Raw genomic sequence first — 15689 nt, forward strand, 5'->3', positions numbered from 1 at the left:
TTTCTGATCGCAACTGCGATTACGCACGCAATTGGCCGATTGATGCACTCTGTGTATGCATTGCAGTGCACGAACCAGCCACTGCGATCGGGATTGCGATCGCAGTGACTACGCAGAGTGATTGACAGGAAGTACCGTTTGTGGGAGGTGACGGCGGGTGGTCGGCGAAACTCAGGTGTGCCAGTGCGTTTGAACGCTGTTGCAGGGGCGTACATAAATTATCCATTGTGATGCCTTACGCCGCCTGAGGACTCATAGCATGCGATGAAATTAGCGATTCCTGTGTAAGGCCTGACCTTGTGCAAGTGTGCGTGAGGCTGCGATTGTACCAATGGTTTTGCAGTCTTGCTAAACATTACGGATGTGTGTATGATAAAGTGAGCGTCCTTAAGTTGTGCTGCGATGGCATAGCGTTCGCAATGTATTAGCATACTATCGTAGTGAGACTGCGTGCGTAATCGCTATTGCAATCGCAGTTGTGATCAGTAGTTAATCAGGCCCTCAGTTTTAAGCCCCAGTCACGATTTTTCTTCCATATACTACTACTTTGTCTTTTTAAAATATTTTACAATACCATAATGCATCAGGAAAAGTTGTTGCCTGCTAATTAAAAATATGTCCAAGGGTTGGCAACCCTACTTTTGATTACTCCATATCCCAGTGATCTGGTGAAAACGCTACATGATATTGGACCTCATTCAGACCCACTCGCAAGCGCTGAGCACTCGCAAGCAGGTCGATGTTTAGGCCCTGCGCACGCGCAGCGGCCGCACTGCGCATGCGCGAGCCCCGGAGCGAGAGAGAAATTCTCTTGCTCCGGAGCTCACTACAAGAGGGGCGGCTGTCGATGGTGATCGACAGCTCGCCCCGTTTTGTAGGCGTGGCGTGGGGCGTGATTTCACAAACGGAGGCGTTCCTGCCATTTTGTGGGCGGCCGAAGTGACAGTGGTAACCCACAGCTTAGCTAGCGACCAGAAGGCTGCACTTCTAAATACAAGCGGCTGCCCTCATTCAGAGCGACGGCTCGCATTTTGCGACTGCCTCTGAATGAGGGCCATTGTGTGGTGGAATTGGTATTCTGTTTATTTATTGATCATGTTACAAAAAAATGTTCATAATGATCTTTTCTCTGTTGTGAAGTTTGCATAAACACACTGCTCAGAGCAATGTATTGATAACATTGATTGAATGGTTTATGGAAGATATCCCTTCAGTGTTTTTAAATATCATCATAATTTATTCTGAATTTATTTTACATTCCCCTGCTGTTTGTAATCTCCATATGCTAAGATTTGCAAGGATCAAAGATTGTGGATTGATTATGCTGTCTGCCACATTCTGAATGTATTGAGTGTTGAGCTGCTCATGAACCTGCCAGACACACTGCTTAAGACCCCCTGGACAGCTGCTGTAAGATGAGACAGTGAGTGAAATGCTAATAAATGCACGCTGTTTAACGTTTATCATGCAAACGCAGAGGGCTGACTAACTCCGTATTTCATGTATGTGGCTGTTGGAAAAGTGAAATAACACAGCACTTTGGAAGAGATGAGTGTGACTGTGAGTGTATGAAGCCAGCCTCTGAGACCCAGAACCTGTGTAATTTAAGAGTGTCCTGGTTTTTTGGGATTGTGTGTCAGTGTGTGGCCCTGATGAAGCTGTAACCTAGGCAAAAACCTGATCCTGATCAAACTACACCACTATGCCAAATTTGGTGGAGCTAGGTGCAAAACTTTGGCCCTGCGTAAAGGACAGGCTGACCTATACACACGTTCTTGCTTATTATGTAGATTAATTACCATTGTTGTATATACTATATATTAAACATTTAAATAGCAAAAATAAGTCGCAGAATATTTGGATACACAAGAATAATAGTAATAATAATAATCCTTCCTAAAGCTGGGTACAACAGAGCGGCCGACCGGCTGTCGTGCAGACCGAGTGGGCGATTTGGTAAGGTATAACAAATTTACTCGCCCAGTTGTGATGTCATTGTCGACGGTCCCTGCAGCCAGTAAATGGGCAGTTTTGTGGGTCGCTCGTGCACATATGCAGATGCATCGATATATCGACATCGGCGATCCTCTACCAATATATTGTTCATCAATCGAACGATATATCTAGTAGTGTGTACCCAGCATTAGTAACGCTGCTGCTAAACGAATATAATCTGTAATATTCTAAAAGACAACACACTTAAATTATGAGTGTTCAACTCGTAAAGACACCCAAGGACCACAGTAAATATTAGGTAATTGAAAAAAATAATATAAATGAATAATACATACAAATAAGAAAACACAACAAATGTATACCTAATGCAATATACACAAGACTAATAAAATTGAAACCTAGAAATAGATAAACAATATAAAAATGCTTACCAAGGTAACAAATTATATTTCTACTTCAGGGTCCATAGGGTATCCACAGGATACCTTGGGGTATAGGTGTGACGTCAGTCGCAGGGCACCAAAGAGTTAAGCTTTCAGCCTCCCAGGATGCACTAGGTCCCCCTCCTATACCCCGCCCCCGAGCCAAGGCACCTCAGTTTAGTTTGGTGCCCGGCCGGAGTCGGGTGCACCTGTTGGAGTGGGGGCTAGAAGAGCCCCTGAAGCTTATTCTTCATGCAGCTGTGGCTGCACAACTGGATGAACAGCATGGACAGTCAGTCCTGACGTCCATGCTGTCTTCCCTACACCCCGCCGGTACCAGAACGCCGGTACTGATCCGGGGATGCTGGTGGGCGTCTGGGGTCACAGCTAGTGGTGACCCCAGATGCTCCGGACCATGGCCGGATTCAAGGGGGACAGAGGTAAGCAGCGGGGTCCCGCGGTGGGTCCCCGCTGATCACATGGTCCTAAGTCCCCAGGCAGGGGGCTCCCTGGGGACTGGCTGCAGCGTGGAGCCAGGCGACCAACCTGCGCTTCCACTACCCCCTGGGACAGCGGACCGCAGCAGAGCGGTAGTGCTGCGGCGTCCCAGGGGTTAAATGCATGCCAGGGGAGCGCGCCTTCCCTGTCTCACAGCCGGCGCCTCCCCCGCTGCACACAGCCCTCTCTGCATGCTGCCGACTGGTCCTGTGGCAGCGCTCCTCCCCCAGGCCAGCCTCCTCTCTGCTCCTCGGCGGCCATCTTCTCCAGAACGCATGGTGAACGCTGCTGGAAGCGCTGGAAGGAAGCATCGTGGTCTGGGTCCCCCCGCATACCTCTCCTCCGCTGTGGTCAGGTCTGTGTATGCAGCGCTGTGTCCTACCAGGCCCTGTGTCTGTGTAGTTGAGTGATCAGCGCTGTTAGTGCAGGAATTGTTATTTTTCTGCATTGTATGTGACTGTGCTAGCGCTGCTGCCTGTAATCTTTTCTTCTCTAAACTGTCAGCTTTATTACTGTCCCTGTTCTTTCTGCTAAAGCCCTTGCGGTGCGGTGCTGCAGGGTGGTCTCTCGCCTATTTAATACTTAATTGGTGAGAGAGGTCACATACGTGGTGCCATCATGTCTGAAAGTGATTTTCCCCTCCGGCTACAGTGTACCACGTGCAAAGTACCGTTAGCGGAGGGGGAGGGTAGCGCGGAGGGCCTTTGCCGGCAGTGTTTGTCCATGGCGCGGCCTATTACGGTTACAGCACCGGTACAGGAGCCGCCCTGGGCTTGTTTCGCTCAGGCGTTAACAGCTTTAGTGGGCCAGTTAGCTCCGCAGCCCGCGTTTACTCCGATGGGTTTGTCCCAGCAGTCTGTGGTGTCGTCACCCATGCAGGGGTTCCCACGACAATTGGTGGTACCCCACAGTCTCCCTATTTCCCCGCTCCCGGGTTCTCAGGAGCCAGCGTGGGTTAACTCCCTGACGAGTTCTGTACAGCACTTGTCGGATGTGTTGCAAGGGGAGTCTGTGATGCGGTCTCATAAAAGGCCGGTGGCGTCTCTGTCCGCTCCTTATGAGGATGACGAAGGGACGTCTGATGATGGGGAGATTCTAGATCCTTACGATCAGGAACCTCTCCATACTAAGGACGCTGATGCTAAGTCCAAAGTATATATTCCTGGACTTATTCGGGCGGTCCGCACAGCCTTGGTGATTGAGGACGAAGTTCCCCCAGCGGCTAAATCTAAGTATGCCTTTTTCAAAGATGTGAAGGGCGATGCCACAGTCTTTCCTCTTTCGGGTCAGTTGGTGGACCATTTAGAGGAGGCGTGGAAACAACCTGGCAAAAGATACCAGCCGCAGAGACGCCTGGCGGTGGCTTATCCGTTCGCGGATAATTATTTTGCGAAGTGGGAATCCCCTCCACAGGTGGATTCTCACGTGACCCGTCTTGTCCGTAGTGCCACATTGCCGATGCCATCCATGTCCTCCCTTAAGGATGCTACGGACCGCAAGGTAGAAATCTGCCTGAAGTCCGCTTATTCCCTTGCAGGGGGGGCAGCACGGCCGGCTATGGCCATTTGCTGGGTTGCCAGAGCGATGGAGCGCTGGGCGGATTCATTAGAGGCTTCTTTTGAATCCGACTGTCCGGCCGATCAGGCGGAGTTGATTGGCAATCTCCGTGATTCGGCCACCTACATCAACGAGGCGGCTCTAGACATTAGTACTCTGGTGTCTAGAATTTCTTCAGCAGCGGTAGCTGCTCGTCGCACCTTGTGGCTGCGATCCTGGAAGGCGGACGCAGATTCCAAGAAAGGTCTGGAAGCGTTGCCGTTTACCGGAGAAGTTCTCTTCGGTCCGGATCTGGATAAGATTGTGGCCACGCTGGCGGCAGCCAAATCTGCCTGTCTCCCGTCGGCCGCTGCTCCTTCTGGTTCGGGACCATCGTCCTTTCGGTCATCTAGGGCCCAGGGCAGGCCCAAACCACAGTCGTTTCCTCGACAGGCTGGCCCTAAGAAATCGGTCAAGCCCCGGAAGCAGGCATGGAGTACCAGACGTCCGGCCCCCAAGCCAGATGACAAGCCTGCGGCCTGACGGTCCGGGCCTCCCTTTGGGGGATCCCAGGGTGGGAGGCCGCCTGCTACAGTTCGCCCAGTGTTGGTCGACCACTACGACAGACACTTGGGTTCTGGAGGTGGTTTCCCACGGATACGCCCTCTCCTTCCGGCACAGACCCCCGGCTCGCTTCTTCACCACGGGTCTCCCATCAGACCGGAACAAGGCTACGGAGCTGCGGAAGGTATTGCACACTATGCTCCAGGCTGGAGTTATAGTGGCGGTTCCATTCTCCCAGAGGGGCCAGGGTTTCTATTCAAATCTATTTTTGGTACAGAAACCCAATGGGTCATATCGTCCGATTCTCAACCTCAAAGCACTCAACAAGTCTTTGCGGGTCCCGAAGTTTCGGATGGAGACCCTACGGTCCATCATTCTGGCGCTGGAACCTGGGGACTACTTGGTGTCATTGGACATACAGGACGCTTACCTGCATGTCCCTATTCTTTGGCGCCATCAACAGTTCCTCAGGTTTGCAATCAGCAGCGACCACTTCCAGTTTCGGGCGTTACCTTTTGGCCTGGCAACAGCACCACGTGTTTTCACCAAGGTGATGGCGGTCATGGCGGCTTCTCTGCGGCTGCAGGGAGTCCGCATGTTGCCGTATTTGGACGACCTGTTATTGGTGGCAGGATCTCCAGAGCTCCTGTTACGCCACTTGGACCTGACCATTGCACTGCTGCAACGGCACGGCTGGCTAATCAACTGGCAGAAGTCCACTCTAATCCCGTCTCGGAGGATTCTGCATCTTGGAGCCTTATTGGACTCGGGACAGCAAAGGATCTTCGTGACGGAGGACAAGATCTCTGCTTTACAGTCAAGGGTGCGCAGTTGTCTGCACAGCCGCCGGGTGTCCTTACACTCGGCGATGAGGTTACTGGGCTCCATGGTGTCGGTGTTCGACATGGTGGAATACGCCCAGTTTCACTCCAGACCTCTGCAGCACCTGATCCTGTCCAAGTGGAACGGGCTGACTCAGTCTCTGAAGTCCCAGACGATTGTGCTCACCCAGGAGGTTCGCCTGTCCCTTACGTGGGGGTTACAGACGACCCACCTCAACAAGGGACGTCCGTTCTGGGTTCCAAATTGGGTCCTGTTGACAACGGACGCCAGTCTTCGGGGCTGGGGAGCAGTTTCGGGTCCACACTTGTTCCAGGGCAGGTGGACGCCGACAGAAGCGGAGCTTCCAATAAATATCTTGGAACTCCGTGCGGTCTTCAATGCTCTCCAGCAGGCACAGCGGTTTCTCCAGGGTCGCCCGGTGCAGGTCCAGTCGGACAACGCTACCACCGTGGCCTACATAAACAGGCAAGGAGGAACTCGCAGTCGGGCGGCTCTCGTAGAGGTCTCTCGGATCCTGGTTTGGGCGGAGCGCAATCTTCCGGCCATATCAGCGGTCTTCATCCCGGGAGTGCTCAATTGGGAGGCGGACTTTCTAAGTCGCCAGGACGTTCATCCGGGGGAATGGTCCCTGCACCCGGACGTTTTTCAACTACTGGTGGACAGGTGGGGTCTTCCAGAAATCGACCTCATGGCGTCCCGGCACAACAACAAGTTGCCGGTGTACGGGTCTCGCACAAGAGACCTTCTGTCTCAGGGTCCTTGCCTTCACCCGGACCTGACTCGGCTGTCTTTGACGGCGTGGCTGTTGAGACGGCCATGCTGAGGTCCCGGGGGTTTTCCAGCTCTGTGGTGCGGACCATGTTACGAGCTCGGAAACCGTCTTCCGCGAGGATATACCATCGCGTGTGGCATACGTTCTTCCAGTGGTGTCGACCGAGAGGTTATGCACCGCGGGAGTTTCGTCTGTCTCGGATTCTCGCCTTCCTGCAAGCGGGACTAGATCATGGGCTTCGCCTTGCTTCTTTGAAGGTACAGGTTTCGGCCCTATCTGTCTGGTTTCACCGTAGGATTGCTACAATCCCGGATGTGCGCACCTTTATGCAGGGTGTTCTCCGCATTCAGCCGCCCTTTGTTCCACCTGTGGCGCCTTGGGATTTGGCTGTGGTCCTGAGGGCTCTCCAAGGACCGCCGTTTGAACCACTGGGCTCAGTGGATCTTAAATGGCTAACAGCTAAGACTGTTTTCCTTCTGGCCATTGCTTCGGCCAGACGTGTTTCTGAGTTAGGGGCTCTTTCTTGTAGACCCCCTTTCTTGGTTTTTTATGGGAACAGGGCAGTGCTCCGCACTCGGCCCGAGTTTCTTCCCAAAGTTGTTTCCCAGTTTCATATTAACGAGGAAATAGTTGTTCCGGCCTTTAACTCACCGGGTCTTTCCGTGGGTGAGGCCTCTTTGGATGTTGTGCGGGCCTTAAGGACTTATGTTGACCGCACTTCTTCGTTTAGGAAGTCGGACGCTTTGTTTGTCCTCTTTGGCTTCCGTAAAAAGGGTTGGCCTGCTTCAAAGCAAACTTTGGCAGCCTGGATCCGTATGGCTATTTCTGAAGCTTATCTTCATGAAGGCCTACCGGTCCCTCCTTCTCTGAAGGCTCATTCCACTAGGTCTGTGGGTCCTTCGTGGGCAGCTCGACGTGGTGCCTCGGCAGTTCAGATCTGCAAGGCTGCTACGTGGTCTTCTGTCCATACCTTCGTGAGGTATTACAGGTTTGACACCTTCGCCTCTCAGGATGCTTCCTTCGGGCGGTGGATTCTCCTTTCTGCACAGGAGCGTCCCCACCCTTAAAGGATACTGCTTTGGGACATCCCCAAGGTATCCTGTGGATACCCTATGGACCCTGAAGTAGAAAATATGAGATATGGTAAGAACTTACCCTTGTTATCTCTATTTCTACGAAGTCCATAGGGTTCCACAGGACTCCCGCCCTGTCGCACCTGTGCTGCAGATGGGCTTTGCTCTGGTCACCGGTTTTCCGTCTCCCTCTGGTGAGAATGTGATTCTTGTATGTGTCCAGATCTTTGTTCTCTCTCTTCCTTCTCCTCCTCCGGCCTATGGCTTGGTAACTAACTGAGGTGCCTTGGCTCGGGGGCGGGGTATAGGAGGGGGACCTAGTGCATCCTGGGAGGCTAAAAGCTTAACTCTTTGGTGCCCTGCGACTGACGTCACACCTATACCCCAAGGTATCCTGTGGAACCCTATGGACTTCGTAGAAATAGAGATAACAAGGGTAAGTTCTTACCATATCTCATATTTTAGTCCACCCCACTAACAGTGTACATTCCCCCCAAAAAATGTTTTCTTCTAACGTCCTTCACTCGTTCATGTACCTTATCACACATTTCAATAAAATAGACAACCTGAGCAAAGTATTTATAATGTAAATGGTTTTATTTAATTATTTTTTTGCTGTCCTTATTTACAGGCTTGTCTACCCATTTTAAGCAACATAATAATGGCAGGCCTTCATTTGCAAAAGCTATGATTTAGTGACATTAAAGTACATTGTATTATGAATTCAAAGGGCACCTTGAAGTATTTAAAAATGTAATACCATTTAAAATAGCAGTGCAGTAATCCTTTTATTATTTTAACTCAATGGAGAGTGTGGATGGTTTGCCATGATGGTGAATAGCAACCAGTCAGATGGTGCCCTCTATGGCACAGAACACTCACCAGTCATCAACACTCCTGACCAAAACCTACCATACATTGGGGTCTGTTTATAATTCACCTAATTTATGCAGTGGTACATTTTATATCGCCACTTACTGCAGTGGTTTAGTGTATTACTGCTACAATTTATCAATGTGACATCTGCCAGAGAGGACCTGCGAAAGCCTACCTCTTCAGCAATGCCCTTTTCTCCATTCTGCATTAGCGTAATTCTTGTGCGAAAATCCCGTCTCTTGACTTGCCCAGTAAGTGCTCTTATGTAATTGGCCCAAAGAAGGGAGCTGAATACCAGCAGGGGAGGAACCTCAGCTGAAGTCTGCCTGGAAGTGGAGGAAGAGACTCTTTGCATCTCTCTGGCAGACGGGTAAATTGTGTAATGCCATCCTAAGATGGCATTATGTTTTGTATCCAAATTGCAATTTATTTTATTTGCCCAGCACAAAGCAACAATGCCCAGCATGAAACAGCAGTACCTAACATATTTATCCAAAATGTATCACACACCTGTGTATGACACAATAATCTTGTATTGCCCACCACATGCCTGTATCACACAGAAAAATGAGCCAGCATTGGTCAGCAGGCTCCTGTAGCACACAGAAACATGAGCCAGCATTGACCAGCAGGCTCCTCTAGCACACAGAAAAATGAGCCAGCATTGGTCAGCAGGCTCCTGTAGTACACAGAAAAATGAGCCAGCATTGGTCAGCGGGCTCCTGTAGCACACAGAAACATGAGCCAGCATTGGTCAGCAGGCTCCTGTAGCACACAGAAACATGAGCCAGCATTGGTCAGCAGGCTCCTGTAGCACACAGAAAAATGAGCCATCATTGGTCAGCAGGCTCCTCTAGCACACAGAAAAATGAGCCATCATTGGTCAGCAGGCTCCTCTAGCACACAGAAAAATGAGCCAGCATTGGTCAGCATGCTCCTCTAGCACACAGAAAAATGAGCCAGCATTGGTCAGCATGCTCCTCTAGCACACAGAAAAATGAGCCAGCATTGGTCAGCAGGCTCCTCTAGCACACAGACAAGTGGCATACCTGTGATTCCTGTATTTTAAGGGTTCTTTATATTCATTTATTAAAAAAACAAACATTTTATATTTAGCCACTTGTCAGATAAGAGAACATACAGAGAACAGCAATTAAAATAAAAATGACATAGTATTTTAACATTGTAACTAATTTTCTTTGACCACAAACCATTTTTTTGTGGATTTAATGCTGGGAGCCGTGGACCACGGGTACAGCAACACTAGTTAGGAATTTTTGATTGAGACTCTTTTCATTTTAGGTGATTGAACATGGCAGCTGTGATAAATACAGAGCTGGATCCAGTGTTTCTAAAGGCGCTTGGCTTCCTCCATTCTAAGAACAAAGACTCTGCTGACAAACTGAAGACTCTACTGGATGAGTCTTTGTGCAAAGGCCTTGACTCTGGCTATCTGCCCCCACAGAAGGTCTGACTTATACATTTATAAAGAAATATATATTCTATCCAAAGAAGCTTGTATTAGTATGTAGAAGTTAGCCTTTTTCTTTGTTAGCAAACATTGCTCGGTATGCACATAAGGTCTGTAAATATGTCTGAAACATAATTTAGACATTTCATAAATATATGTATACTAAGTATTAACTGATATAGAACAAAAAAGCTATTTAAAGGATCATACGTCTGCTATATTCTTGTGACATCACTGGTGCTACCCTACATATGAATCTCCAGTCTCCATAGAGCCATCATGTCTTTTTGGTTTTAGCTTATAAACTGCCCAGAATGATGTTCTCCCGTTTACTAATTTAATTTTGCTTATTTATCTTACTTGATCCAAGGAATAGGAAAATGGAAACTTTACGAAATGATCATGTTGAACATGATTATTTATTATATTGATAATACACAATCGGTGTGCAAAAGAGGATCACAGGGACTTGCGCTAATTGCAAGTCGATGAATTTGTTTCTTTCATATGGGACATTTCTGAACACACATTGTGGAGATGCCATATCTTAGAGCAGCCAATACTGAAGGGAGAGGCTCTTTCCTGAGAATTCTACCCCATCATATAAATGATAGGTTGGGGGCGGGGGGTGTCCAGTCTTTGCGCAATGGCCTATGTATTTTGCTAATTGACTTCTTGTTTGATAAGTGCTGTTTTTATAATGCTGGTGATACCTATTAGAAACTCATAATTTCCTCTGGTTACAAATAAAGAGAAATACAAAATCCATTTTTCACTCTATGACATCACTCATATTTGGGAAACTTAGATTTTATTTATATATATATATAATAAAATGTGCGTGTGTGTTCCCTATGTTTAAGGACCTGGAGCAGCTTAAACTGACACTGCCTAAACCCAAGTCAGATGTCAAGGTCAGCATCAGTGCTCCTGCAAGCAGCATCCTAAACAAGCCACTACCGACAGAGAAGGTGAAGAAGGAAGCAGAGAAGAGAACATCTGATAAGGTAACTGTGTCAATGGGTCAGAACTACACAAACATGTGTTCCTGTACATGCATATTAATAGAAAGCAGGAACAACACTCTAATGATGCACACCTGCATTATACAATAGGGGAAACAAGGCAGACCTTACATAGGTCTCTGTTACAGCAATAATGTATTGATTTATCAGTTATTGTAGGCCAGTATTGGAAAACAGCTATTGAACGTATTATTAAATAGCAACAAAAATAACCTAGCGCCTACCTCGACAACTGTGCTAAACACAAAAAAATTATATATATATATATATATATATATATATATATATATATATATATACACACACACAGTCAGGTGCATAAATATTGGGACATTGACAGAATTTTCATATTTTGCCCTCTATTCACCACCACAATGGCTTTGAAATGAAACAAACAAGATGTGCTTTAACTGCAGACTTTCAGATTTAATTTGAGGGTAATTACATCCAAATCAGGTGAACGGTGTAGGAATTACAACAGTTTCTATATGTGCCTCCCACTTTTTAAGGGGCCAAAAGTAATGGGACAAACTAAACAATCCTAAATCTAACTTTCACTTTTTAATACTTTGTTGCAAATCCTTTGCAGGCAATTACAGTCTGAAGTCTGGAACGCATAGACATCACCAGACGCTGGGTTTCATCCCTGGTGATGCTCTGCCAGGCCTCTACTGCAAATGTCTTCAGTTCCTGCTTGTTCTTGTGGCATTTTCCCTTCAGTTTTGTCTTCATCAAGTGAAATGCATGCTCAATCGGATTCAGATCAGGGGATTGACTTGTCCATTGCATAACATTCCACTTTTTAACCTTAAAAAACTCTTTGGTTGCTTTTGCAGTATGGTTCGGGTCATTGTCCATCTGCACTGTGAAGCGCCGTCCAATGAGTTCTGAAGCATTTGACTGAATATGAGCATAATATATTGCCCGAAACACTTCAGAATTCATTCTGCTGCTTTTGTCAGCAGTCACATCATCAATAAATACAAGGGAACCAGTTCCATTGGCAGCCATACATGCCCACGCCATGACACTACTACACCATGCTTCACTGATGAAGTGGTGTGTTTTGGATCATGAGCAGTTCCTTTCCTTTTCCATACTCTTCTCTTCCCATCACTGTGGTACAAGTTGATCTTTGTCTCATCTGTCCAAAGGATGTTGTTCCAGAACTGTCATGGCTTTTTTAGATGTTGTTTGGCAAACTCTAATCTGGTCTTCCTGTTTTTGTGGCTCACCAATGGTTTACATCTTGTGGTGAACCCGCTATATTCACTTTTGTGAAGTCTTCTCTTGATTGTTGACTTTGACACATATACACCTTCCTCCTGGAGAGTGTTCTTGATTTGGCCAACTGCTGTGAAGGGGTTTTTCTTCTGTCATCCACCACAAATAATTCTTCTGTCATCCACCACAGTTGTTTTCCGTGGTCTTCCGGGTCCATTGGTGTTGCTGAGCTCTCCGGTGCGTTCTTTCTTTTTAAGAATGTTCCAAACAGTTGATTTGGCCACACCTAATGTTTTTGCTATCTCTCTGATGGGTTTGTTTTGATTTTTCAGCCTAATGATGGCTTTCTTCACTGATAGTGACAGCTCTTTGGATCTCATATTGAGAGTCGACAGCAACTGATTCCAAATGCAAATGTCACACCTAGAATCAACTCCAGACCTTTTACCTGCTTAATTGATAATGAAATAACGAGGGAATAGCCCACACCTGTCCATGAAATAACTTTTGAGTTGATAGTCCCATTACTTTTGGCCTCTTAAAAAGTGGGAGGCACATATAGAAACCGTTGTAATTCCTACACCGTTCACCTGATTTGGATGTAATTACCCTCAAATTAAATCTGAAAGTCTGCAGTTAAAGCACATCTTGTTTGTTTCATTTCAAAGCCCTTGTGATGGTGAATAGAGGCCAAAATATGAAAATTCTGTCAATGTCCCAATATTTATGCACCTGACTGTGTGTGTGTGTGTGTATATATATATATATATATATATAATTATTTCACCAAACAGGCAGCACTCACATAACCTCAAATACATCCAAGCTGGTGCCTTCCTAGGTATCCACTCCAGGATCCAACTATAGTAAACAGAAGGCGGCACTCAGAAATCACACCATGACGCTGGCAGAAATGGAATCAACGTTTTGAGATTTTAATATCTCGTCATCAGGACATACAAAAATCAAATACAGCTACACACCTTATAAAACCTTTAACACGTGTCAAGCTGGTCCGCCAAGGACGCACAATAGGAACGTCTTCAGCCTGTTCCCCGCAGCTCAGCTATAACAATTAACAAATACAATGTTGCACAATACAATACATAGTGATACAATAATACATCATAGTACAAAACCAATACACAAAAATAAAACAATTTAAAAATATTACATCCAGATATTAGTCTACCTATTCCAAAGGTTATAATACATATTCCCTATCATTTACAACATAACAGGTATTCAGAATCGATCCTTAATACCGCTCTGTTAAATATTATAAGCCAGACAACCCGACTATATATAACAAAATCGCCGCAATTATGTTATCCTACTACAAAAAACTGTGTAAACCGGCACACTCATTTAGCCCCCTGGGCGACCAAGTGCCCAGCTTATGTATCCAGTGAGCCTCACAACGTAACAATTTAAGAGCTTGATCCCCACAACGTACCTCTGCATGTACATGATCAATGATAATTTACCTAAGGGCGGACATATTTTGTCCAGCCGGCAAAAAATGTCGGGCAACCGACTGGTCACTTGTTCCTTTCTCTAATGCCTGTTCTTTCACACATAACTCAGACCACACTGACAGGTAATCATATATACAATAAACCGTGTAGTACACGTGACCCTATGCCTAACATAAATCAATTTGCCACTGTGAGGGTGATTAAAACTGGTCCCACACTGCATATAGCGACAAGTTAGATATCCCAGACACTTATGGCGACCAAGCTTCGGTGCCAAAAATGTACCTGTTCACTTCTTCAGTGCTGCATGCCTCTTACATCAGTGCACAACAGCCAGTCTTTAATCGTGCGTCTTCTGGTGTAACAAGGGATGATCTCCGTTTCACTCAAATTCAAAGCTTCATCGGTTTGTACGATGGGCCATAATTGTTTAACAGTATACTCAAAACCCTGCTGATAGGGTTGAAATGATTGACCCATGGTAACCGACTCCTATTGTTCACTTTCATTTTGTTTTTTAATAATTGTTGGCGAGGAATTGCCAGTGCTCGCTCTTCTTTTCCAGCACCCGACCAGCAACAACACGTGGAGAATGGCAAACTCCACACAAAAGATACAGAAACAAAATGGGTGTGCTGCGGCGCTCAAGAGTAATGAAATACAGTAAAAAAACCTTTGTAAATGTATCTTTAGTATCTGACTATATTGGAAAATCATTATGACCACCAAGTGTTTATTGTTGGATTTTAGAATGACTATTTATTGTGCTACTTTTAATATTTTACTTATTATTATTTTTTTTATTACTATACTCACGGGAGATATTTAGTGTGTATTGTATTATATTCAATTAAACATAAATTTACAAGGTTTTTTTACTGTATTTCATTACTCTTGAGCTCCGCAGCACACCCATTTGTTTCTGTATTTAATGTATTATCATTGATTGGTTGACAGTAATAAGATCACTGTTATCTATGCTGAAGTCAAAGTGACAATGCATTGTTTAATTGATAAAAACAATTTAGTAAGTTGACGCATACATCAGCTAGACACGTTTATTTAATCTGTCATTGCATACACAATCACATATGCACATTAAAGTAGATCTCCTGTTTTACTTAAATTCAGTGGTTAAATTTGTGGTTCTAAAGTTGTGTTTTTTATACTATTCTCTGTTATTGTAATGTGGATGCACTGTGTATTCCTTTATTATTATTATTATTATTATTATCGTTTATATGGTGCCACAAGTGTTCCGCAGTGCCTTACAAAGTACATAAATAGATTGATTTACAGTGACTTACAGTACAATACAATACAATACAGGGCATGGATAATATACATTGCTACATTCGCGACCATAACACCCAGATAAGCAACAATGCAAAGCAACCAAGTGTTAGGTGCCCTGGTAGAGAGTAAGAAGTAGATGAAGGTAGAGTAAGGAGAAGCACAAGAGGGTAGAGGGCCCTGCTCATAGGAGCTTACATTCTAAGGGGGAGGGACAGACATGACCATAATTCTCACTGTTTGTGTGTCTGGTGACAGATGAAGGTGGATATCAGTGACCCTGTGGAATTACCAAAGAAACCTCGCTTGGAGAAGCCAGAAGCTCGCTCCTCCCCAATCACGGTGCAGACCAGCAAGGACTTACCCATTCCGGATCTTTCCAGCTATGATGAAACCAATGCTGATGACTTTGCCATGGAAATGGGACTGGCCTGTGTGGTATGTCGGTAAGTGATCATTGCTTTTTCTTATCTATAGAAACAAATTCATACCACTATATTACATTAGCATTAGAGTGGACTGTCTGATATATAATACTACAGCTTTTTGTCCATTCATATATTATTGTATAAAAGATTTTTCCCTTTTCCCACAGCTCATTATAGTCAAATAGACTGGTCATTATATTCTGCTAGTTGATCGCCACAACTGTTTACCA

General features: G+C 45.9%; 1 protein-coding gene across 3 annotated transcripts in view; it reads left to right on the plus strand.

Annotated features, from left to right (window-relative positions):
• INTS12 (integrator complex subunit 12) overlaps nucleotides 1-15689 on the plus strand; it is a 37782-nt gene that overhangs the window by 7787 nt on the left and 14306 nt on the right. For 2 of the 3 annotated variants that reach the window (XM_088479482.1, XM_088479484.1), the window contains exons 2-4: nucleotides 9843-10008; nucleotides 10875-11018; nucleotides 15290-15477. In XM_088479482.1, the coding sequence (XP_088335608.1) occupies nucleotides 9853-10008; nucleotides 10875-11018; nucleotides 15290-15477 (488 nt within the window). In that variant the 5' untranslated portion in view covers nucleotides 9843-9852. Of the gene's footprint in view, nucleotides 1-8399; nucleotides 8911-9842; nucleotides 10009-10874; nucleotides 11019-15289; nucleotides 15478-15689 lie in introns of those variants that run through there. The other variant, XM_088479483.1, reaches the window with a different exon arrangement.

This window comes from Taudactylus pleione, unplaced genomic scaffold (assembly GCF_031769625.1).
Source record: "Taudactylus pleione unplaced genomic scaffold, aTauple2 ptg000236l, whole genome shotgun sequence".
In the NCBI taxonomy this organism is placed as follows: domain Eukaryota; kingdom Metazoa; phylum Chordata; class Amphibia; order Anura; family Myobatrachidae; genus Taudactylus; species Taudactylus pleione.